At 38.7% G+C, this 22,746-nt stretch overlaps 4 protein-coding genes and 1 non-coding gene across 16 annotated transcripts; 4 read left to right on the forward strand and 1 right to left on the reverse strand.

Annotated features, from left to right (window-relative positions):
* Positions 1–35: 35 nt before the first annotated feature.
* Positions 36–109, reverse strand: TRNAN-GUU (transfer RNA asparagine (anticodon GUU)). The gene has a single exon. It is a non-coding gene; the product is annotated as a tRNA-Asn (tRNA).
* Positions 60–4,872, forward strand: LOC113717265 (pentatricopeptide repeat-containing protein At1g69290). 6 transcript variants are annotated; one of them, XM_027242016.2, is made up of 5 exons: positions 60–2,319; positions 2,401–2,516; positions 3,545–4,043; positions 4,145–4,201; positions 4,623–4,872. In XM_027242016.2, the coding sequence occupies exon 1, from the start codon at positions 221–223 to the stop codon at positions 2,186–2,188; it is 1,968 nt and encodes a 655-aa protein (XP_027097817.2). In that variant the 5' UTR covers positions 60–220; the 3' UTR covers positions 2,189–2,319; positions 2,401–2,516; positions 3,545–4,043; positions 4,145–4,201; positions 4,623–4,872. The 6 variants fall into 6 exon arrangements, with proteins under 6 accessions (XP_027097817.2, XP_027097815.2, XP_071926499.1 ...); XM_027242014.2 differs by having other exon boundaries at positions 60–2,656; XM_072070398.1 differs by having other exon boundaries at positions 60–2,516; positions 2,944–4,043.
* On the forward strand, positions 2,188–4,290 carry LOC113716238 (uncharacterized). The gene is made up of 5 exons (XM_027240532.1): positions 2,188–2,319; positions 2,609–2,656; positions 3,290–4,043; positions 4,145–4,201; positions 4,256–4,290. The coding sequence occupies exons 1-5, from the start codon at positions 2,188–2,190 to the stop codon at positions 4,288–4,290; spliced, it is 1,026 nt and encodes a 341-aa protein (XP_027096333.1).
* Positions 4,873–5,795: 923 nt separating the features above from the next.
* LOC113716864 (probable inactive purple acid phosphatase 1) lies at positions 5,796–11,840 on the forward strand. Of its 2 annotated transcripts, XM_027241395.2 has the most exons (13): positions 5,796–6,242; positions 6,492–6,676; positions 6,872–6,963; positions 7,109–7,175; positions 7,284–7,406; positions 8,009–8,101; positions 8,383–8,512; positions 8,938–9,019; positions 9,094–9,226; positions 9,641–9,846; positions 9,929–10,054; positions 10,535–10,844; positions 11,313–11,840. In XM_027241395.2, exons 2-13 carry the CDS (start codon positions 6,509–6,511, stop codon positions 11,616–11,618), a joined length of 1,836 nt encoding a protein of 611 aa, XP_027097196.1. In that variant the 5' UTR covers positions 5,796–6,242; positions 6,492–6,508; the 3' UTR covers positions 11,619–11,840. The 2 variants fall into 2 exon arrangements, with proteins under 2 accessions (XP_027097196.1, XP_027097197.1); XM_027241396.2 differs by lacking the exon at positions 5,796–6,242 and having other exon boundaries at positions 6,537–6,676; positions 7,114–7,175.
* A 69-nt stretch (positions 11,841–11,909) lies between these two features.
* On the forward strand, positions 11,910–18,574 carry LOC113716862 (probable inactive purple acid phosphatase 1). Of its 6 annotated transcripts, none has more exons than XM_027241388.2 (13): positions 11,910–12,454; positions 12,807–13,028; positions 13,135–13,226; positions 13,423–13,489; positions 13,596–13,718; positions 14,549–14,641; positions 14,928–15,057; positions 15,611–15,692; positions 16,040–16,172; positions 16,493–16,698; positions 16,791–16,916; positions 17,485–17,794; positions 18,095–18,574. In XM_027241388.2, exons 2-13 carry the CDS (start codon positions 12,861–12,863, stop codon positions 18,404–18,406), a joined length of 1,842 nt encoding a protein of 613 aa, XP_027097189.1. In that variant the 5' UTR covers positions 11,910–12,454; positions 12,807–12,860; the 3' UTR covers positions 18,407–18,574. The 6 variants fall into 6 exon arrangements, with proteins under 6 accessions (XP_027097189.1, XP_027097192.1, XP_027097190.1 ...); XM_027241391.2 differs by having other exon boundaries at positions 12,298–12,454; positions 12,850–13,028; XM_027241389.2 differs by having other exon boundaries at positions 12,299–12,454; positions 12,838–13,028.
* The last annotated feature ends 4,172 nt before the right edge of the window (positions 18,575–22,746 follow it).

A 22,746-nucleotide genomic window follows, 5' to 3' on the forward strand; every position in this document is an offset into this window, starting at 1 on the left:
TGTAACCCGTCAAAAGAGAAAAACAGAAAGAGCTACGCTAGAAGGAGGGCTTGAACCTCCGACCTTGTGGTTAACAGCCACACGCTCTAACCAACTGAGCTATTCCAGCTGATGTTGTTAAGAGCATGGCTCTCTCTCATCTTTCATTTACTTAGGTTTAAGGGCCTCTTTCATCTTCAACCCTGCGCATTGGTGGGGGCGGACTGTGGAGTTGGGGAGAATGTGGAGAAGGGCTGTGTGTTTGATAGCAAGAAGACCCTTTTCATCAGAACCAGAAATTCCAACCCTTTATTCGTTTCTGCAGCCTTCAGTTTTTGCACTAAAGAGATCAAACAAAGAACCCTTAAACCCCTTACCAAAACCTCAAGAGTCCACTTCAAAAGGGCTTTCCCAAGATCACAAAACCACTCTCGAGTCCACTCTTGAGTCCTCCCTCATCAGCCAAAACATAGATGAAGCATGGAAATCTTTCAAAACCCTCACCAATTCCTCTTCTTTTCCCAGTAAGTCCCTTACGAATTCACTAATTAACCACTTGTCTTCATTAAATGATACTCACAATCTTAAAAGAGCATTTGCAACAGTTGTTTATTTGATAGAAAAGAATCCAGAATTGTTAGAATATGAATCTGTAATGACCGTTTTGAATTCTATGAAGAATGGCAATACTGCTGCCCCTGTTATTGCATTGGTTAAGTGTATGTTCAAGAACAGATTTTTCCTGCCTTTTAAGTTGTGGGGTGGTGTTCTGGTCCATATTAGTAGGAAAAGCGGTAGCTTTATCGCGTATTTGAGCATTTTTAATGAGACTTGTAGGATTGCTATTGATGAGAAGTTAGACTTCTTGAAGCCTGATTTGATAGCTTGTAATGCTGCATTGGAGGGGTGTTGCTGTGAGATTGAAACTGTTACTGAGGCTGATAGAGTTGTAGAGATGATGTCTGTATTGGGTATTAGGCCCGATGAGTTTAGTTTTAGTTACCTTGGGTATTTGTATGCTTTGAAGGGGCTTGAGGGCAAAATTTCTGAGTTAGAAGCTTTGATTGGAAAATTTGGCCTTTCTAGCAAAAATGTTTTTCTTAGTAAATTGGTTAGTGGATATTTGAAGTCAGGTAACTTGGATTTTGTTTCGGCAACTATTCTGCGTAGTGTCAAAGAAGGGAATGAACAAGGTGCATGCTTTACTGAAGAAATTTATGGTGAAGTTGTTAAAGGATATCTTGAAAAGGGGAGCACAAAAGTTTTGGCAAACCTGATTGTTGAAGCTCAGAAGTTGGAACCTTCATCTGTCATAGTTGAGAGAACTATTGGATTTGGTATTATCAATGCTTGCGTTAGCAATGGCTTGTTAGATAAGGCACATAGCATTGTTGATGAAATGAATGCACAAGGAGCTTGTGTTGGGTTGGGGGTTTATGCGTCAATCTTAAAAGCTTATTGCAGAGAGCAACGAACGGCTGAAGCTGCTCAATTGGTTGCAGAGATAAGTAATTCTGGACTTCAGTTGGATGTTGATAGTTATGATGCTGTAATAGAGGCATCCATGGCTTGTCAAGACTTTCAATCAGCTTTTTCTCTGTTTAGGGACATGAGAGAAGCAAGAATACCTGACCTGAAAGCGAGCTATCTGACTATAATGACAGGTTTAACTGAAAGCCATCGACCTGAACTGATGGCAGCATTCTTGGATGAGGTTGTCGGGGACCCTCGAATTGAAATTGGTACCCACGATTGGAATTCAATTATTCATGCTTTCTGTAAGGCTGGGAGACTGGAAGATGCCAGGAGGACTTTGAGGAGGATGATTTTCCTTCAATTCGAGCCAAATGAACAGACTTATCTTTCCCTAATTAATGGGTATGTGGCAGCAGAGAAGTATTTTAGCGTGTTGATGTTGTGGAACGAGGTGAAGAGAAAGGTTTCGATTGAAGGGGAGAAGAAAATCAAACTAGACAATATCTTGGTTGACGCTTTCCTATATGCTTTGGTTAAAGGGGGTTTCTTTGACGCTGTGATGCAAGTTGTGGAGAAATCTCAAGAAATGAAGATATTTATTGATAAATGGAGGTACAAACAAGCATTCATGGAGACACACAAGAAGCTCAAAGTTTCAAAGTTGAGGAGGAGGAACTTTAGGAAAATGGAAGCACTGATCGCATTCAAGAACTGGGCTGGTCTAAATACATGATGAACCTTTTTAATTATTTTCTGCAGAAATGCCTGGTGCTTCTGCTTGAAGGATTACTTCAACAAGCAGGTCGTGATGTTTCATTTAGCAAAGCTAAACAGATGCTGGTTCTTGTTACGCTTGAAGTTAAGGTATTCTTGAATGCCTCAGATCTTTCCATATTGTATAGTGCGTAATATCTGAAGCACTCACAAAGGCAAAAATATATCCAGTTTTCTTGACCGAGATGATATTCCAGCTGCAAAGCCTGCTGCTATTCATAGGTAAAGAGCAACAAGGGGAGGAAGGCTAAGGAAAATTTAAAGACTTATCTGCTTCATTGGAACAAGTTAGTGTTACATGAGTTTCATCATTTTTTATTCTCTTGATTTCCCAATTAGCAGCTTCAGTTCTGCATGTTGCTGCTATTTCCTTTGCTAGGGATACAGAGAACATGTAACACTTGGATATACGGAATGCAAGTACAAGGTTAGCTAGTAGGTGGACAATTGTAAATTTTACAGCGTTTATGGCTGGGAATAGGCATTCATTTTTTTTTCGCTTTCAATATTTGAATTATGAGCGCACAATAACTTTCTTGGTGCTCTAGTTTTTCTTTTTTTTTTTAATTCCTTTTAGGTGCTTGTTTTTAATAGGATTTGAATTGTCAGTATCAATAATCTACTTGCTGTGTATCCTTTTTGGCTGCCCACCGCTGTAATTACTAATTACAGCCTAGGAAAAATTTAATCCAAAGTTGGCTAATTTTGGTTCAGATATTGGTAGCGTGCGGTCACATAATCTTGCTGGAATGCTTAATCGCACTATGCCAGCAGCCGATAGATACATTGGGTTTGGCTAATTTTCAGAGTTTTTATCAACTCAAAAGCCGTAGTGCTGTTCAGCTAGAACCCATCATAAAGGCGGGCTCTTCTTTTCAGGAACTTTGACATAATATACACCTTCACCGAAAAGTGTAAAATGCCCCGTTCCTCTGCCAGTTTTCATCTTTTATATGCCCCAATAACGAATTGCTCCATCTTCTGACCAGGCTCTTCAATGTCACATTTTACCATTTTTTGGCAAGTTAGTGTCTTGCTTCTCTTAGTTCACTCAATTCAGGCAAATCATGCCATTCCCAGCATCATTCCTATCAATGGTACATGTCATGATACTTGTGGTAGTGTTCCCATAAAGTTTCCCTTTGGTTCTGGATTTGGTTGTGGGCATCCTCACTTTGCTAGATACATCAGATGCAGTTCTGGGGTGCTCCAGTTCACCACTGGCACTGGCATATACACTGTATCCTCAATAGACTACTCAAGCAACACCATTCTTGTTACAGATCCTCTCATGTCAACCTGTTCTTCAATGCAGAACTCAGGAAGCTTTATATTGGATCGCGAGAGCCCATTCAGCATAACAACAGACAATGTATTTGTTCTGCTTGGATGCTCCACAACATCTCCAGTGTTTGATAAAAGACAAGATCTATGCGATACAGGTTCAGGCTCAAATATATGCAGAGGCTTGTATTCTTGCAATGCAATTACTGGGATTGGGTTGGTACCAAGTGCACCAATATCCACCTGTTGTGTTTATGAACCTCCAATTCCTCTTGGTTCAGGTTATGGTTTGGATCTTCCTAAGCTCCAATGCTCATCATATTCATCAGTTATTGGTTTTGGAGGGGATGAAGGAAATCCAATGAAATGGCAGTATGGGATTCCATTGCAATTCAATGGCTCATATTATACAGAATCGTGCAAAAACTGTGAGGATAGTGGAGGATCCTGTGGTTTTTCTGGTTTCAACCAGTCATTTGCCTGTATCTGCAAGAATGGAATGAATACCACCATCAATTGCTACGGACGAGGTAGCTGCACCCGTACTAGTTTTCTTGGTTTGAAATTTGATGCCTAATTTTACATATCATGCCCTGTTTTTAAGTGAAAAATCTCATCTTGATTTGATCAGGATATGCTTGGAGTGGGACATGGAGACGCAGAATTCAAAGGAAATTATGTCTCGGAGGTAAAAGGCAAAAGTTTGCATTTTTTTTCTTACTTTATGCTTGTCATTTTTCAGACCAAAAGTCTTCTCTGACTGAAAATAGTGGGTGATGTTTGACACTTTCACACTACTTTTTGCCCCAATTGAAGAAAAAGTTTAGAAAGGAGCTCTTTTTATTCTCACACAAAATATATTGCAAATATTTGGAAGAACAAACTGGTAGAAAGAAAATGTTCACCGTTCTTCCCTGCTATATATTTAACTACGTAGTGAATTTCAGCATCTCATAACCTTAAAATTGCTCTCAACATTTCTTTAAACAAGAAGTCTTTAAAATTGCACCTAAATTTCTGATATAGATTGCAACTTCATCCTATAACATCAGCAGATTGCACAAATTGAACCAACAAAATGGTTAACTTTTGGTTTTCTTTCGTTTCAGGATTTCTGATCGTGTGGATGACACTTTTCATTTGAAGAAGCAATTCTTTATATTGGTTTTCTACCTGTGGGTGGAAGAAGAGTTCCGGAATTGCCTGAGAGATTGTCGCTTTGGAAACATCTTCTTCTAGTGCTGTATTGTCTATTTCTTTCCTTCTTTCTTTCTTTCCTTTTGGCAGATGTAAAATGACAGGTTGCCCTACAGTTTCTTTATCCAATACCCGACGTGCATGGTGTTTGCCAATGTTTTATTCGACTGCACAAGAAGTTTAGGAACATGGATTTAGTCCATTACCAATTGCAATCAAAGCGAAGATGGAAGGTGAAATGTGAGCAGATTATACATAAGACTGCCAAATTAGGCTGCAGTTATCAAGGCAGCGACACAATTACCAACGGGTTAACCATACAATTGTCATTTGTCAAAGCAAATTGCATTATTGATTGTTCAGATGTGTTTAATTTGAGTTTAGATGGATTGATTATGGGACCAAGACAAAAAAAAAAAAAAAAAAAAAAGTTACTATAAAACATGTTGTGCTTTTTCACTCTTAATGTTGTAGTGTAATTAATTGTAAAAGTACACGTACATTTTGTAGTACAATAAAAAAACTGACAATTTCACCAGCCCCGGATCCATCAGGCCTGTAAACAAATTTGAGTCTTGGTAAAGATCAAGCAATGCAAAGAGTCAAGTTCACCCTACTATTTTTTTTTTTGGTGAGATAAACTCTTTTGTAGTGTGAACACAAATCTTGACTAGGGCGATGCAATCTTTTTTATAGTGCAAACTCTGTTTTTGATGGTCACATTGAGCTCGACTAAAGTAATTCTCTGACTGTTATTTTCTCCGTTCTCAAAATTCGCTTGATTTAGTACTTATGCATTCGTCTAAGATTAATGGCGAATAATTTATGAGTACTTCATGAATTCATTCACAAGAGATTGGAAATTTGGGATTTCATCCATAATTTTCTACCCTTCTTCGAATAAAAGAAAATCCATAACTTTCTCTCTGTCTTTTTCTTTTGAGAAACAGAAAGAAAAAAAAAAAGACAAAAAAAAAAAAAAAAACAAAAGAAGAAAAACGCATAACAGAAAAAGTAGAGCTGAGCTTCTCTGTTGTCAGCAGCCGACCTCCTTGGGCTGGCTGCTGACAAGTTGTTAACGTTTCACACAATCAAGCTACTATAAATTTGCCTGATGATACTCGTCGAGTTTAATCACCTTCCTTCAAAGCCGGCCATTAATGGAATCTTCTACCAAAGATTCCTAGTAAAATTATAGGACTAACAGATGTAAAAAGCAGGACTACTTAAGCTGACACTGTCGCTTTCTCCAGCAGCAGTTCATAAACCATGGATTTTCTTTTTATTGTGCATGTCTTACATTTAAAGTCTATGTACTTTTTCTCTTAAATAAGTGAAATCCCAGCAACCCATTTAAGTTTTAACTTGATCTGGATTCTCGGGTTTCTCATTGGGTATCAAGTCTTCTTCAACACCAGTTGACTTCAAGCAAGTTCAACCTTAATATCTTTCGGTTGAGTTAATGCTTGAATAAATTGTTCCCGTACTTCATCTGCTTGCTTGTTGAAGTGCAGCCCACAGATCTTTTTGAGGTAAATATTAGGAAAAACGATATAATCCAAATTTTCATGAGGGCTTAAATTTGCATTTATGCCTGCTGGATTCCCGAGTTTTTTGTGTTTGATCTTCTGATGGTTTTTAGCAGTGTTGAGAGCTAAGTCTACCATCTGTAAATGAAGATTGTCATGCAAAAGTGTGATCTTGTTGAGAAATCTAGGATACATGAAAGCTAATGTCTGTCTCGTGAGGATGAGTTTAATATTTTGTTTCGATTGTTTCAGATTCTGTTTGAGGTAAAATGCGAGCTTTCTTTATTTTGCCTGCAATTCTGTGGCTCCTACTCTGCTCTCAAAGGGTGATATCGCATGGGGACCATCCGCTTGCTCGGATTTCCATTCAGAAGACAGTAGCTGCAATTGATAATAATGCCTCCATAAGAGCATTTCCTCCAACTCTTGGAGCTAATGTAAGTGTCAAATGTACTCTATAGCAGCATGCTTTACGTAGCATGAGGAGTTGGGTGATCATCACAAACTATTTTCAGTTGAAAAAAATTCTAAAATTGGATTCAGAATTGAAATTGTTGTTTTAGGCGCAGAAAACAGGGTCTGAAAGTAAAAATCAAATGTAACTTTTTTGCAACTCTTCTTCTATGTTCTAGGGGCTAAACCAAGAATGGGTTACTGTAGAGTACAGCATTTCAAATCCAGCAATTGATGACTGGATTGGAGTATTTTCTCCCGCCAATTTTAGGTGAAGCATACCTTTATTTTCAGACTTGTTAGTGCAGTTCGCATTCATCCTGTCCCCCAACCCCAAGATGAGGAAATCTCTACTTGGGACTACAATATGGATGAGATTTTAGGCTAATGTATGCATTTCAACTAACGAGTTTCAGTGCAGCTGCTTGCTCCGCCGAAAATCGCATGGTGTCTCCACCTCTACTGTGTAACGCACCCATAAAGGTTTGTGATTGACCGAATAAAAAAGGGCACAGAAACGTCCGGTTGCTCTGTGCATATCTATAGAGAGAACAAAATGGCATCTTTTGAACTATTTTCTTATTTCTGCAGTATCAATATGCAAATCGCACCAATCCTACTTACAAAAACACTGGAAAAGGTTCGCTGAAGCTTCAACTGATCAACCAGAGATCAGACTTCTCTTTTGCTATATTTTCCGGTGGAGTATCCAATGTAAGCTTTTATCTTTTAAACCATCCTATGATCTAATATAATTCTTTACATATTTTTCAAATTTCTGAAACCACTTGCATCAGGCCATGAGGTAGTACGTAGTGCTGCATTACTGACATGGAAAAAATTGGTCTTGCTGTTTTACCTCAGATTATTATCAAACTTTCAAAGTGTTGGAACCCAAACGCTTTCCACAATATCTTTTAACTTTTAGCTTATTCAATTTAAACAGTTACTAAAACTTTGTGTTCATAAAGCCTAATAAGTGTTGTTTCCAGTTTATTAAATATTTATTAAATCTTTTAAGGCCTTTTACTTGTGCAGTATGGTTAAATTTAGGACCAAGGGAGAGGGATTATGGTGCTATTAGACTGATCTTCTACGACTGTCATGGATTGATTGTGGATATTTATCGTCTTTAAACCTCATTGTGAATCTGTCATTCTAGTTTTCTTAATCTTCTGCCTTTTGATTTCTATTCTTTGGTTTGCTTTCCTTTCTGATTATTTTGCTTTTGCTTAGGGTTGTTTGTGGAAATATTGTGTTGCATTTGAGATGGCTGTTTTTAGCTGCAATATGACTTGTCTTTCTTATATGAACAGCCAAAGCTGGTTGCATTGTCCAACAAAGTTGCCTTTGCAAATCCAAATGCACCAGTATACCCACGCTTGGCACAAGGAAAGACGTGGGATGAAGTAAGTAAATATTTCTTGCTGCTCTCTTTGCAGTTTTAACTTATGTATTATGTAACCAAGGAGAAAACTATACCAAGGGAGACCAACTACATGAACTTTTTATGCTTCCTCTTTCTCTGCATTCTTCATTCTTGTATTGCTTAGGATTAGACTTTTGCCATTTGAATGTTGATGATTTCCTTGGTGTCAGAAAAGTTTTTTTTCCCTTTTAAATGACTTCTAAATTGGAGAGTTACTTCTAAGCTACTTGTTAAAATTATTTACTCATTAACATCACCCAGATGACTGTGACATGGACTAGTGGATATGGAATCAATGATGCAGAGCCTTTTGTTGAATGGGGTCTGAAAGGAGATGAACAGAGACGTTCTCCAGCAGGGACACTTACTTTTGACCGCAACAGCCTGTGTGGTACATGAATCTCTCCAGTTTATCTTCTCTTTTTTTTTTTTTAAATAAAGTTAGGACTCATATGCATGATTTGATGCTAGCTAACAGACCCTCTCAACAGTGGGTTCATAGTTCAAGAAAGCAGATACAAAAACTCACTCTGGTTTGCCATCATCCATGTGTAACAGCTTCTGGATGCACCAAGTAGTTGATACCATTTGATGACCTGTAGAAATTACAACTAATTTTTAAAATACCCATGTAGCAGATGCTTGTGATTTTATTGGATAAATATTTATGTAAACCATTGCTTTTGTAGTGGGTATCTTGCCATGGCTGCCATGGCCACTTGAGCCAAAAGAGGAGGAAACCTGTTCATTAAGATTCAGCTTTTCCTTATCCTAATATTTCGTATAGACACTGAGGTATTATGTTGAAATATACAGGTGCTCCAGCGACTACTGTTGGTTGGCGTGATCCTGGATTTATTCACACTAGTTACTTGAAGGAGTTGTGGCCCAACGTACTGTATGTTTTATGTTCCAGAAGTGCACTATGAAATTTGTATATGTTTCATACAGAAAATCATATTGCTGTTGCAGTTACACCTACAAGTTGGGACATCGATTGCACAACGGATCCTACATCTGGAGCCAGAATTACCAGTTCAGAGCATCTCCTTACCCTGGTCAAAACTCCCTACAGCGTGTAGTCATTTTCGGTGACATGGGAAAGGTGGGGTTCTTCCTGGTCAGAATCAGACATGTCAATCTTACCTGTTTCCTTTACTTTAATAATGATGGCCTATAATCAAGAAACTACCTTCATGGTCTTCCTGTTCAAAAAAAAAAAAAGGTCTCTTATCATGCTTATTAGAAGTCAAACTGCTTTTCTACTGTTTTCATTTCAAATATGTAACCATTCTCTATAGATTATGCCCACAAGAAGAGCCTTGTTTTATATTTCTTGAATGTGCTTTCTTTCCTTCTAACTTATTTGAGTAGTTAATCAAACTATGCAACCCTTTGAGATTCACTCACGCAAATCACAAGTTGTTAAAGAGTAGAATTTTCTCAGTTGAAAGACAGATTCTGAAGCCGCCATAAATTGGCCCACAGTGCAGTTATGAAGTTGTTTTACACACTGCAGGATGAAGCCGATGGCTCCAATGAATATAACAATTTCCAACAAGGTGCCCTTGACACCACCAATCAGCTTATCAAGGACTTAAAGAATATTGATATAGTCTTCCACATAGGTGATATTACTTATGCCAATGGGTATCTTTCTCAGTGGGATCAGTTTACATCTCAAATTGCACCAATTTCTTCACTTGTACCTTATATGCTTGCAAGGTATTGTGGGTTCTGTTATGTAAGTTGTTGAGTTTAAGTATTTACTGCTTTATTTGTTGAATTACACCCATCCTTGTTGCAGTGGCAACCATGAGCGAGATTGGCCTGGAACAGGGTCATTTTATGGCAACTTGGATTCAGGAGGAGAATGTGGTGTGCCAGTTCAAAATATGTTTTATGTTCCTGCTGAGAACAGAGCTAAATTCTGGTATGATTCAAAGTTATTTTTCATGAACATGTACTCTGAAATTCAGATGGCTGTGTCCATCGAGTCTTTTATGTTGCTATTGATGCTTATCTTAGACAAGGAACATATTTTCAAGATTTTGGTAGAAGCAAAAGAAGGCAACTATGATCTGATAAATAAGATTGGAAAATGTGTTAACAAACTGTTTCTGGTTGCATGATTGTGAGTTCTTATATTAGAGGTTCACAAGAACTGTGAGTTTGATTATTGAACTACCTATATAATCATTATTTGCAACGGATATGCTCAGAAATAGTGTCCACTTTGTTAATGTAGATAGTTTTCCAGCTTCTATTCAGAAATGGATTTCCACACGATAATCTTCTCTCTGTAGTGGATACATGATTCCCAAGGAAAAACCTTAAATCCTCTGACTGAGATGAAGTCTAATTTCTGTTCCAGAAGAGGGACGTATTCAATATTGTTGTCCTATCTTTTCAGGTACTCCACAGACTATGGCATGTTCCGATTCTGCATAGCTGACACTGAACATGATTGGAGAGAGGGTTCAGAGCAATACAACTTCATTGAGCATTGCCTTGCATCTGTAGACCGACAGAAGCAACCTTGGCTCATCTTTCTTGCCCACCGGGTGCTAGGTTATTCTTCTGCCACATTTTATGCTGATGATGGATCATTTGCAGAACCAATGGGGAGGGAGAGCCTTCAGAAACTCTGGCAAAAATATAAAGTTGATATTGCTATCTATGGGCACGCGCATAATTATGAGAGGACTTGTCCCATTTACCAGGTATTCTATAGCTTACATCAAATAATAGATCGCAGCTGACATTCGTTTATCCAATCTTACTTTTTTTTTTCTCGGGTTACTAGGTGTTCTTGGTCGAATGGCTGAGCTGAAAATGTCCCTTTTAACCAATCAAAACGACTTATCTGTTTTTCTTACTTTTGATATGAAGAACACAGTCCTAGACAGTTAAGCAGCATATGAAGTATGATTCATCCAACATAAGATTCAAACTTTTAAACTATGGGAAGAGATTATTTTGTATATGAGTACAGAAAATAAATGCAGGAAAGAATAGATAATCAAGAAGCCAACCTGCTGCCAGAAGAAGTACTGTCAGCTACTCCTATGACTCTTCTCAACTAGACTTAAAGACAGTCGGACTGGCTTTCAGTCCTCTTTAACAAAAGGCATGGATGATATTGATCTTCAAATTAATTCTAAACTATATCGTTCTGTTCCTTGCCGCAGAATATTTGCACAAACAATGAGAAGCACTTCTATAAGGGTATATTGAACGGCACAATCCATGTGGTTGCTGGAGGAGCAGGAGCAGGCCTTGCAGAATTTTCTACCTTCCAACCGAAATGGAGCATTTTCAGAGATTATGATTATGGATTCGTCAAACTAACAGCATTCAACCATTCGAACCTTTTGTTTGAATACAAAAAGAGCAGCAATGGCAGTGTTTACGACTCATTCAGGATTTCTCGAGATTATAAAGACATTTTGGCCTGCACAATGGATAGCTGCCCAAGTACGACACTGGCGTCTTAATGTTCTGAATCCCAAAGGCAGCAATTTGCAGAGACACCCTTCCGTGGATGTTGTCCAACCAAGCAACGCGAGCATCCAAATAGTGAAAGAGATATTCTCTATACTCATTGTTTTGTAGTTCTCTTGGGATAATGGAATTGCTGGTCTAGGGAGATGAATTTAAATGAGTTTTATTGAATTCGAAGTACAAATAAAAACTTCTCTGTTCTTTTCCATAGGTAATTCACTTTATCTTTGCCTTTCATCTTTGTGTCCCTTTTCAAAACAATGGAATTTTCTGACGTCCATACTTGCCGATGATCGTCAGTAGGCTCTAATGGCCTGTCAATAATATGTTCAACATGGAATTCATATGATGAAGGCCGCAATAACATATCACTTGAGTTAATATCACCCAACGTATTGTCCCCCTTTTCTTACCATTCCTGCAATTCTTCTGGTTCTTTTCTTGCAACTCCTCCACAATTCTCCTTTGACCCAATCCATGAACTTTCATTTTTATCTCCCTGCTTTAATTTCTCTCTAACGGTAGTACTTAACGACAAAGACTGTCAATTTATTCCTATAAAGATGAAAACTTGGGTTTAATTAAACCCAGTATATACCAAGCACAAATTAATCGACTTGAGTGTTTATATATATATAAGGCCTTCAAAGTAACACTTATGCTCGAATCTCCGTTTGAAGATTCCAAAGTTTCTGAAAAGGCGCCACGAGTTACAGAAACGACAAAGACTTTCATTTTTCATCACTTACCTCCTCCTTAATGCATCACATCAGCTGCTACAACTCATTTTCTAAAATCAGTAACGCCACTAAGTGCACTTGAGGATAAGGTCAGTTCGTTTCTTACGACTATCTATGTATCTGTTGTGAATCCCAATATACGATTATCTATTATTTTTCAATTTTCACTGTCAGTTAACTTCAAGTTGCAGTTCAGAATTTATTGCACTTGATATAGTCATTTCTTGAGCTGTGACTTGAGCTCGCTTGTTTCTTGCGAAGCCAACTAGAACATGAAAACTATTTGCCTAGCACTCCAACCTGCGTATAGAAGTTCTGGGTTCCTTAGGTTGCAGTTTCCTGTTTACTTAATGGATTAGTCTTCGTTTTTATTGGTCAATGGTAATCCCTTCTCGTAATTAAGCTGTGAACTTAAAGCTCTTAATTTTCAACCATTTGCAGTACAAAAGTACCTCTCACCATTTGATTTCAGTCATTATTTTAGCTTAGGCTGCCATGAGAATTTCCTTGACCTTGCTGGGAATTTTGGTGGCTCTGCTCAAACTTCAATGGGCGACGTCTCATGGGGTCCAACCACTTTCAACGATTGACATCAGTAGTGCTGTAATTGCTCTTGATGATGGAGCTTATATCAGAGCCACTCCATTAATTCTTGGTTTGAATGTAAGTTAATTTGAGGAACGAAAAAAAAATGGCCTGAAATGCTTTGTCTTAGTTTGAGGAATGAAATCAAACTTTAGAATCACATGCAATTTCCTCGTTATCTCAGGGGCAGAACAAAGAATGGATTACTCTCGAGTATGGCATTAACAATCCGTCAATTGATGATTGGATTGGAGTCTTTTCTCCTGCCAATTTCAGGTATAAGAAGTTCGTTTATTGTTGGACTAACTTCGAGACTCCTCCTCCATAGCGCCTGTTCTTTCTCCAGTGCTACCCCAAATCTTGTGGATATAGTCAATTTAGAGATTCAAGTGGACTCTTGTTTACTATATGTATCTCGCACTTGATCTGAAGGAAATTAGCAAACTGAACTTTTTATGTGCATAATTTGCAGTGCTTCTATTTGCCTCCCTGACAATCCTAGAACTTTTCCACCTGTATTATGTACAGCACCAATAAAGGTTTGGTCTTCTGTTTTTGCTTGGAAGTTTTTTCCTATCTTTATAGACATGCTTTTAGCCCGGGGTTAGATCTGCTGTCAAAACTGATTTATCCGTTGCTATACAGTTTCAGTATGCCAATTACACAAATCCCAAGTACAAGAAAACAGGAAAAGGATCATTGAAGCTTCAGTTGATCAACCAGAGATCCGACTTCTCTTTTGCTCTATTTTCTGGTGGATTATTAAAGGTATGCCAGATTTTTCTTTCCCTTGACTTAATAAATGTAATTCTGACAATTTTTTCTATTTCTTATCTCTTCTATCAGATGTTTTCATCCCTGACTTGTATTTTTCCTCAAGGACATATGGGAAATATTCTTGATTCTTTGAGAAAATCGCATTTTTTCTTCTTCCTAGATATGATCTGCGTCCAAAAATTTCTATGTGCAAAAGTTGCAATGATAAGGAATATTGAGTGTATCTTATTTTTTAACCCAAGTAGATGAAATAGCACTCCCACTTGAATCTGACAATGAGTGGACTTTCTAAGGCAGTCACTCCTGGCCATAATTAAAACCAAGAGAAAGGCTAGTGCTGCGATAAGAAGAAGATTTTGGAACCTAGGCACCATAGTTATGACCTTTGATACTAAAATTCTGATTTCTTTTTTCATTCTGATGAAGGTACTATATCTACCATTTCTTTTGCTCTTCATGCAAATTGGTTGGAACTTGCTTCCAAATTAGAGTCTCTTTCACTCAACTAGTTTAATGTTGTGTTTTAAGTAATAAATCTCTAAATCATCCATTTTTCCAAATTCTCATTTAAGGACCAGAAATGAAGGGTTTGTGATACAACGTTAGCAGGTATTGAAAGAGAGCTAGTGCATTTGTTTTATACCTTTTCTTTTTATTTTGATTTCCAGTAGATTTTTGCTCTCTCTCTCTCTCTCTCTCTCTCTCGGTCTGCATGTGTGTTTGTATCAGTGCATCAATTCCCCCTATTTGATAAAAGTTTGCTTTGTTTCTTCTCTAATATCAGTTTCTATTTCGTTGCAATTTTCTCTTATTAATTATAGCCAAAGCTAGTTGCCATCTCAAATACAATCACCTTTGCAAATCCAAATGCTCCTGTCTACCCACGCTTAGCACAGGGAAAGCAATGGAATGAAGTAAGTCTACTTTTTTCTACAGTGGATGACACGCCTTCATGTTGGCTATTTGTGTCATCGAAAAAGGAAATGAAGTTGTAAAAGTAAAAATCAATCGAGAAAAGCATTTCAATGAATGACAGCTGACCTCTATCTTTTATTGCCTCCTGCACATGCCAAATCTTTGAGTCAGTTTTTGCTGGCAAATGCTTATTCTAGGACCAAAACGTCTGTTAATATTCATGACATCTTCTAACTAGCTAGCTAACATATTTATGATATGCTTATGGTATGAAATGATGCTTAGATGACTGTGACATGGACAAGTGGTTATGGACTTGATGAAGCAGAACCTTTCGTAGAATGGGGTCTGCAAGGTGAAGAACAGAGAAGTTCTCTAGCAGTTACGTTGACTTTTGACCGTAACACCATGTGTGGTGCGTTACACACCTTCAAACTTTTATGACCTATGTACTATATGGAAATAATCGTTCTTGATATTGACCAAACAAATGGTTTTAGTATATGTTCCCATGCCTGTTTTAGGATATATTTAACTTTAATCTGATCAAAATGTACAACAAACTCATGAGCACATGCGTGACCAAAGCATTACCAATAATTGGTTACTGCTATCTGCATGTACATTAAAATCTACAGCTCACTCATGCACTTATGTATGACGAAAGCATCAGTTAAAGTTTTTCTGGATCAACACCAATAGTAATCTGCAGACTGCAGCTGTCCAAGCTGTTGCAGAATTATAGCATGCATGCTGATCTTAAGTTAGCTTGAATTTTCCTTGAATAGCGTGATAGTGTTCTTACCATTCTATATTGATTTCAGGACTTCAACTTTTGTAACTGTCTATTTCTTCATCCTCAAACAATAATATTGTGCTTTACCAATAGGCAGCTAAATAGTCAACTTTTAGCACTCTGTCCCACTAAGTTTGCAGTGGATATTCATTGGTAATGTCAAATTCTGCAGGTGCTCCTGCCAGAACTGTTGGTTGGCGTGACCCTGGATTCATTCATACTAGTTTTCTGAAGGAGTTGTGGCCCAATTTAGTGTAGGTTATAGATTCTTATGAAAACAAAAAAATTTGGTTCTTTGTCAAAATTTTTTCTTCTCTCTTGACTGCTTTAAGTATCTGTTTCACAAGTGGATGGTACCTTTTGGTTCACTTGTTTAAATAAAAAAGTTGCTAACCTATTAACATGCATTAGTTCTATTCTCCCTCTTTTACATTGATAACATCTCCTAGTTAAACTTCGTGTAATTGAAAATTAATGTTATGGCTTGAATGCATCTGATCAAAGTTAACTTCGAGAGCCTTCAGAAACTATGAGAAAAAATGAACTATATGTTTCTTATGTTTCAATTACTTAACAGTGACCTCCTTATCCCTTCTTGCAGCTACACCTACAAGCTGGGGCATAGACTGTTCAATGGCACATATATCTGGAGTCAGATGTACCAATTTAGAGCATCACCTTATCCTGGGCAAAGTTCTCTCCAACGTGTTGTCATCTTTGGTGATATGGGAAAGGTTTGAAACTCTTGAAACACATGATGCTATCAGTTTTCTTCCCCCATTCCTTCACTCTAACATGGAATTTCAATTTGGCTATCATGGGATCTAAGAATCTTTAAATCTTTTTCTTTATTATGTCATCAAGTATGTCTATTTTTTCTCAACCATATTTGTTTCTTTTCAAGGCATGTAAAAAGATTGTAATGCTTGCAATTTGGTTAATATCATATTATGTGCCTGTCAGCTTCGGTGTCAGCTTATCTCAAGCTTACGTATCTTTGTTTTCAGATATGACCTCCTTCAGTATCAAACTCTCCTCACTTTCTGCACTGCAGGATGAAGCTGATGGCTCTAATGAGTACAACGATTTTCAACCAGGATCTCTTAACACGACAAAGCAGCTTATTGAAGACTTGATGAACATTGATATAGTCTTCCACATTGGAGATATATGTTATGCCAATGGGTATCTCTCCCAGTGGGATCAATTTACTTCTCAGATTGAGCCAATTGCTTCAAGAGTACCTTACATGATTGCAAGGTATTTTCTGTTTAGTCCTAGAACTAGTTGAGCATGCTTTTGTTTTTCTTGTTTTCTTTTTCTGGGGTCATGCTAATGGTTTGTCTACACAGTGGAAATCACGAACGCGACTGGCCTGGATCAGGTTCATTCTATGATACCATAGATTCAGGAGGAGAATGTGGTGTCTTGGCTCAGAACATGTTTTATTTTCCGGCTGAAAATAGAGCCAAGGTCTGGTAAGTTGATTGGTGTATAGGATTTTCTTGAAATAAAATAACCATTCAGATCTTAGCAATTTCAATGCTGTTGGTGGTGTTTCATAATTGACACTTTGCATGTCTACAGCATTCACCGTTCTCTTCTTATCCATAAGGTTATGTAACTCCCCCCTCCCCACCCCCACCTCCAAAAAAAACCCCTCCTCCCCCCCCCCCCCAACCAAAAAAAAGGCTAAAAAAGGAAATGACTCTGCTTGGTGTTTTGCAACACTTTGTCGGCTATGTGAAGTTGCCTACATCACATTAGTATCTCGCTTTAAACTAAAAAAAAGGCCACCTTCTACATCAGTTTTTAGCTTTAATGGCCTTGTTTAGTTGATTGCTTTTTAACTACAAAGTATCACATTTGAGTTTATCCTGAATATACATGTTTTTTCTCTTAGCATGTATCATAAAGAATACAAAGAGATAGATCAGTAGAGAATCCTGATCATACGTTTCATGTACTACATAAACTTCTAAATACTCTGAAAAGTGGTAGGTGTCGCAGGATTGACATCAAACTGTTGCTTTATTATTTTGTCAGGTATTCGACCGACTATGGCATGTTCAGGTTTTGCATAGCAGACACAGAACACGATTGGAGAAAGGGAACAGAGCAATATAAATTCATTGAGCACTGCCTTTCCACTGTAGATAGACAGAAGCAGCCGTGGCTAGTTTTCCTGGCACATCGTGTTCTAGGCTATTCTTCATGTGCTTGGTATGCTAATGAAGGATCATTTGCAGAACCAATGGGAAGGGAGAGCCTTGAAAAACTTTGGCAGAAGTATAAAGTTGATATTGCCATCTTTGGTCATGTTCATAATTATGAAAGGACGTGTCCTGTTTACGAGGTACTCCTACTAAAAGAACGATGCTCCTTCACATGCACATAGATGTTTTCGCCTTTTTTTTTTCTTCTATAAGAAACAACAAAAACGAGAGATTTTGCTCGATTTGAGTCGTATAAAGAATCCCAAAGAGTAGAGTAGACTTCCAGTAATTCAGTCTCAATGGCAAGAGCAATGTATAGGAACATTGATTAAGTTAGTTGTACTGCTACATGAAAAATAAATGGGCATCTGCTCTGATCTTTTTGTTGGTTTGCCCTTGGAATGATAATGCAATCTCTATCACTGCCTTCCTTCCAACAGAATGTTTGCACCAACAAGGAGAAGCACTCATACAAGGGTGCCTTGAACGGGACAATTCATGTGGTTGCGGGAGGAGCAGGAGCCAGCGTTACTGATTCTGAATTTTCTGGCATCCAGACTGCATGGAGTATTTTCAAGGACTTTGATCATGGATTTGTAAAATTGACCGCATTTGATCACTCAAATCTGCTGTTTGAGTACAAAAAAAGCAGAGATGGCAAAGTTCATGATTCCTTCAAGATCTCCCGCGATTACAGAGACATCTTGGCGTGCACGGTGGACAGCTGCCCAGCTACAACCCTGGCCACTTAGTCTCTGTAAATTGGGGAATTCTTGTAGGAATTTCAATCCTGTGCTGTAATACGTATGGAAGCAGTTACTGATAATGTATCAAAACAGTCATACTTACTGATTTAGTCTGCGGAAATAATCATGATCATGATGTTAAATAAAATTGGAATAGGTCCCAAATTCCTAATAGACCCAACACAACTTATATTAATTGTTCTTTTTAAGTTTGTGGATTAATTTGCAAACATTGCACGGACTATTTATATATGTTGGTATTGATATATATTACTAGTTGTTAGAAGAAATTAATTAAATTTCGAGTCCTTTATTCACAAAGCCCTGAATCATGAATCCAACCTCGAGGAGCAATACAAAGATTTTTTTTTTTTGTAATTCTTGATAGAAAGAGCAATATTAATATAAATAAACCCCCTAATGCATGGCTTTCTTGGATTAATCTGGATGTCGTTTTCAGCATTCAGACAAGGGACACTTTTGTTCGAATGTTCACTTGAAGATTCCCCGAGTTTCTTCACAATGCTAAAAAGTTAACAGTACACTGAACTGAAACTCCTATCACCTTATAATGCTCCTTCGACTTGAAACGTGTCAGGACCTGGATGAAGAGATTTTGGATTAATTGGGAGGGAAATTAGAAAGAGGGAAAGATTCAGAGAGAATTCAGAGAAGAGAGAGAAAATGTGTTTTCATTAACAGAAAGTAGTTACAAAATCCATGCCCCAGCCAATCACGAGCTCTCTTATTTATAACCTGTCCAGATTACTAACTAACTACTCTAACTAACTGCTTAAGTCTAACGACACCGTTTCTGTCATTTCATAACCTTGGCCCAAACGACGACGTCTTCCTTCAGCTTCCTGACAATCCCTTCCTCTTTGGCTTAGACTTGTCCGCAAGTCTCAAATTCTGGAAATTGTTGTTCTATGAAGTCCTTGTCTTCCCATGATGCTTCATCATACTCCAATTGCTGCCACTTGATCAAGTACTGCACCACTGGTATACTTTTCCTGAGAATAGCTCTTCTCTTCAAGACCATTTCTGGTACTAAAGGACACTGATCCTGCAAATCAAATTCTGGTAGAGTAGTGGAGGTCTGCTGTGGAGGTCCAATCCTTTTCTTAAGTAAGGATACGTGAAACACTGGATGTATCTTAGCTGTAGGAGGCAATTTAAGTTTGTAAGCGACCTCACCAATCTTCTCTTCTACTTCAAAAGGCCCGTAGAACTTTGCTGCAAGCTTGAGACTCTTTCTAATAGCTATGGTCTGCTGCCTGTAAGGCTGCAACTTGAGAAACACTAATTCTCCTACTTCAAAACTCCTCTCTGTCCTGTGTCGATCTGCGAAATATTTCATTCTCTGCTGAGCCTTCAGTAGATGCTCCCTGATACTGGCAGAGATTCTTACCTTTTCCTGAATCACTTGAGTTGCTGCAGGAATGATAGAATCACGGTAGGGTCCCATTGGAAAGGGTAAAGCCCTATAGCCATAGAGGGCTTCAAAAGGGGACGTCTCTAAGCTTGAATGGTATGCAGAATTGTACCACCATTCTGCTAAGGGAAGCCACTTGCTCCACTGATTTGGAAATTCTCCAGTCATACACCTCAGATAAGCTTCCACACACTGATTCACCCTTTCGCTCTGGCCATCTGTTTCTGGATGATACGCAGAGCTATAGCATAAACTCACCCCAACCAGTCGAAATAGTTCCTTCCAAAAATGGCTAGTAAAGACTTTGTCTCTATCCGTAACTATAGTTTCAGGCAGACCATGAAGCTTATACACCTGATCCAGGAAAACCTGAGCAACTTGCTTGGCAGAGAAAGGGTGAGCAAGTGGTAGGAAATGACTGTACTTGGTGAATCGATCCACCACTACCAGAATGGTGTCAAGGTTCTGTGAAACTGGAAGTCTCTCTATGAAATCCATAGAGATGTGTGTCCACGCTTGTCTAGGTATAGGTAATGGCTGCAAAAGTCCAGGATGTTGAACATGTTCAGCTTTATTCCTTTGGCAACTATCACAGGCTTGCACAAACCTCCTAACCTCCTGCTTCATCTCAGGCCAATAGAATATACTACTGATTCTGTGCCAACTCCCTCTTTGCCCTGAATGACCTCCCACAGAAGATGAGTGCAAGGCTTCCATGATCTGTCTTCTAACTCCATTACTTGAGCCAACATAAAGTTTCCCTTTATATCTGAGAATACCATCACTGAGTTCATACAGATCTGGGTACTCAGGGTGCAGGATAATTCTAGCAATCAGCTCCTGGCACTGCGAATCTTGTTCATAGCTCCTGACCAATTCTGCCATCCAAGCTGGCCTAACAGAAGATATAGCCAAACAAACTCCTGTCATTTGTTCCCCCTCTCCTATCTCATCAGCTCTCCTGGAAAGAGCATCAGCCACTAAGTTCTCACTGCCTCGCTTGTACTGAATTTCATAGTCCAGCCCAAGTAGTTTAGTCAACCACTTATGTTGTATAGCTGTTGTTAATTTCTGATCCAGCAAATACTTTAAAGACTGATGGTCAGTCCGTATTATAAAATGATAGCCTACAAGGTAATGCCTCCATTTTGTCACTGCCATCACTAGTGCTAGTAGCTCCTTTTCATATGCAGACAACCCCAAGTTCCTTGGACTCAATGATTTGCTAAGGAAAGCTATGGGATGCCCCTCCTGCATGAGTACAGCTCCAATGCCTCCCCCACTTGCATCAGTCTCCACCACGAATGGTTGCTTAAAGTCAGGTAACTTAAGGACTGGAGCTGATGTCATTACCTTCTTGAGTAGATCAAATGCTTGCTGAGCTGAGTCAGTCCAGGTAAATGCATCCTTCTTAAGCAGATCTGTCATTGGTTTACACAAGATGCCATAGTTCTTAATAAATCTTCTGTAGTAGCCCGTGAGTCCCAAGAATCCTCTCAACTCCTTCACTGACTTAGGTGTTGGCCATGTTAGAATGCTGTCAACCTTGGAAGAGTCCATACTAACTCCTTCTTCAGCAATGGTATGTCCCAAGTATTCCACTCGAGTTTGTGCAAATGAGCACTTGGACTTCTTTGCAAACAACTGGTTTTCTCTGAGCACCTTCAGTACTATCCCCAGGTGTTGCAGATGTGATTCCCATGTCTTACTGTATATCAGTATATCATCAAAAAAAACTAAAACAAATTTTCTCAAATAAGGTTGAAAAATGTGGTTCATTAGGGACTGAAAAGTTGCAGGAGCATTAGTCAGCCCAAAAGGCATGACTAGAAACTCATAATGGCCACAATGAGTTTGGAATGCTGTCTTGTGCACATCCTGAGGTTTGACTCTGATCTGATGGTATCCTGCAGTCAGGTCTAGCTTAGATTTATACTTGGATCCAGCCAACTCATTCAGCAATTCGTCCACATTTGGAATGGGATAGCAATCTTTGATGGTGAGTGCATTCAGCTTCCTGTAGTCTACACACAATCGCCAGGAACCTTCCTTCTTCTTGACCAATAAAACTGGTGATGCAAATGGACTGTTGCTGTGCCTTGCAATTCCATGTCGTAACATCTCTGTAACCTGTTTCTCAATTTCCTCCTTCTGAGAATGGGGATACCTATAAGGCTTAAGCTTGAATGGTTGAGCTTCTGACTTCAAGGGAATTGCATGGTCACACGCCCTGATAGGTGGCAATGACACAGGCAGCTGAAAGACATCTGAGAATTCTCCCAACAATTCTTTGATTTCCTGAGGTTGCTGCTCCTCACTCGACCCTTCTGAGGCTCTTTCTGTTGTCATTTCTGTTTCTATGGACCTGATAGCAAAACATCTCTTCTTATACTCTATAAAATGCCTAAGGTCCTTGCCCCTAATTAGATCCAACTCACAATCCTCCGAACTCCCTTGTAGATGAACTGTTTCGCCTTGATACTCCATAGAGATCCTAAGATTGCGGAAATCAAACGTGATGGGGCTAAAGTGAGTCATCCAATCTACACCTAGCACAATATGCCAGCCACTCAGTTGCATCACTTTCAGATCAAAGCCAAATTGGTGTTGATTAACTTCCCATCTGACCCTTGGACAGATGGCCTTGCTGGTTACACATGCTCCATTCCCCACAATAACAGAGAAAGGTGAGACCATTCGGTAAGGAATATCCAGTGCAATGACCAATTCACTGTCAATGTAGCTGTCAGAACTCCCTGTATCCACTAGGATTAGCACCTCCTCCCCATCTAGATGCCCAGTGATGGTGATAGTGTTTCTTTTGAGAGACTCTGACAGTGTGTGTAAAGACATTTCCATAACAGTTCCTGGATTTCCAGTGTGCTCGTCCTGCTCTCCCACTGCATCCTCA

The sequence above is a fragment of the Coffea arabica genome, chromosome 11c (assembly GCF_036785885.1).
Source record: "Coffea arabica cultivar ET-39 chromosome 11c, Coffea Arabica ET-39 HiFi, whole genome shotgun sequence".
Lineage (NCBI taxonomy): Eukaryota > Viridiplantae > Streptophyta > Magnoliopsida > Gentianales > Rubiaceae > Coffea > Coffea arabica.

Coding starts and splice junctions, on each gene's coding strand:
- LOC113716862 (XM_027241388.2), top strand. CDS start 12,861: ATGAGAATTTCCTTGACCTTGCTGGGAATTTTGGTGGCTCTGCTCAAA. Junction 13,227..13,422: donor TTTTCTCCTGCCAATTTCAG/GTATAAGAAGTT, acceptor CATAATTTGCAG/TGCTTCTATTTGCCTCCCTG. Junction 16,699..16,790: donor GTACCTTACATGATTGCAAG/GTATTTTCTGTT, acceptor TTGTCTACACAG/TGGAAATCACGAACGCGACT.
- LOC113716864 (XM_027241395.2), top strand. CDS start 6,509: ATGCGAGCTTTCTTTATTTTGCCTGCAATTCTGTGGCTCCTACTCTGC. Junction 6,677..6,871: donor CTCCAACTCTTGGAGCTAAT/GTAAGTGTCAAA, acceptor TCTATGTTCTAG/GGGCTAAACCAAGAATGGGT. Junction 8,102..8,382: donor AAGGAAAGACGTGGGATGAA/GTAAGTAAATAT, acceptor AACATCACCCAG/ATGACTGTGACATGGACTAG.
- LOC113716238 (XM_027240532.1), top strand. CDS start 2,188: ATGAACCTTTTTAATTATTTTCTGCAGAAATGCCTGGTGCTTCTGCTT. Junction 2,320..2,608: donor TTGTTACGCTTGAAGTTAAG/GTATTCTTGAAT, acceptor TTCCTTTGCTAG/GGATACAGAGAACATGTAAC. Junction 4,202..4,255: donor AAGGAAATTATGTCTCGGAG/GTAAAAGGCAAA, acceptor GTCATTTTTCAG/ACCAAAAGTCTTCTCTGACT.
- LOC113717265 (XM_027242012.2), top strand. CDS start 221: ATGTGGAGAAGGGCTGTGTGTTTGATAGCAAGAAGACCCTTTTCATCA.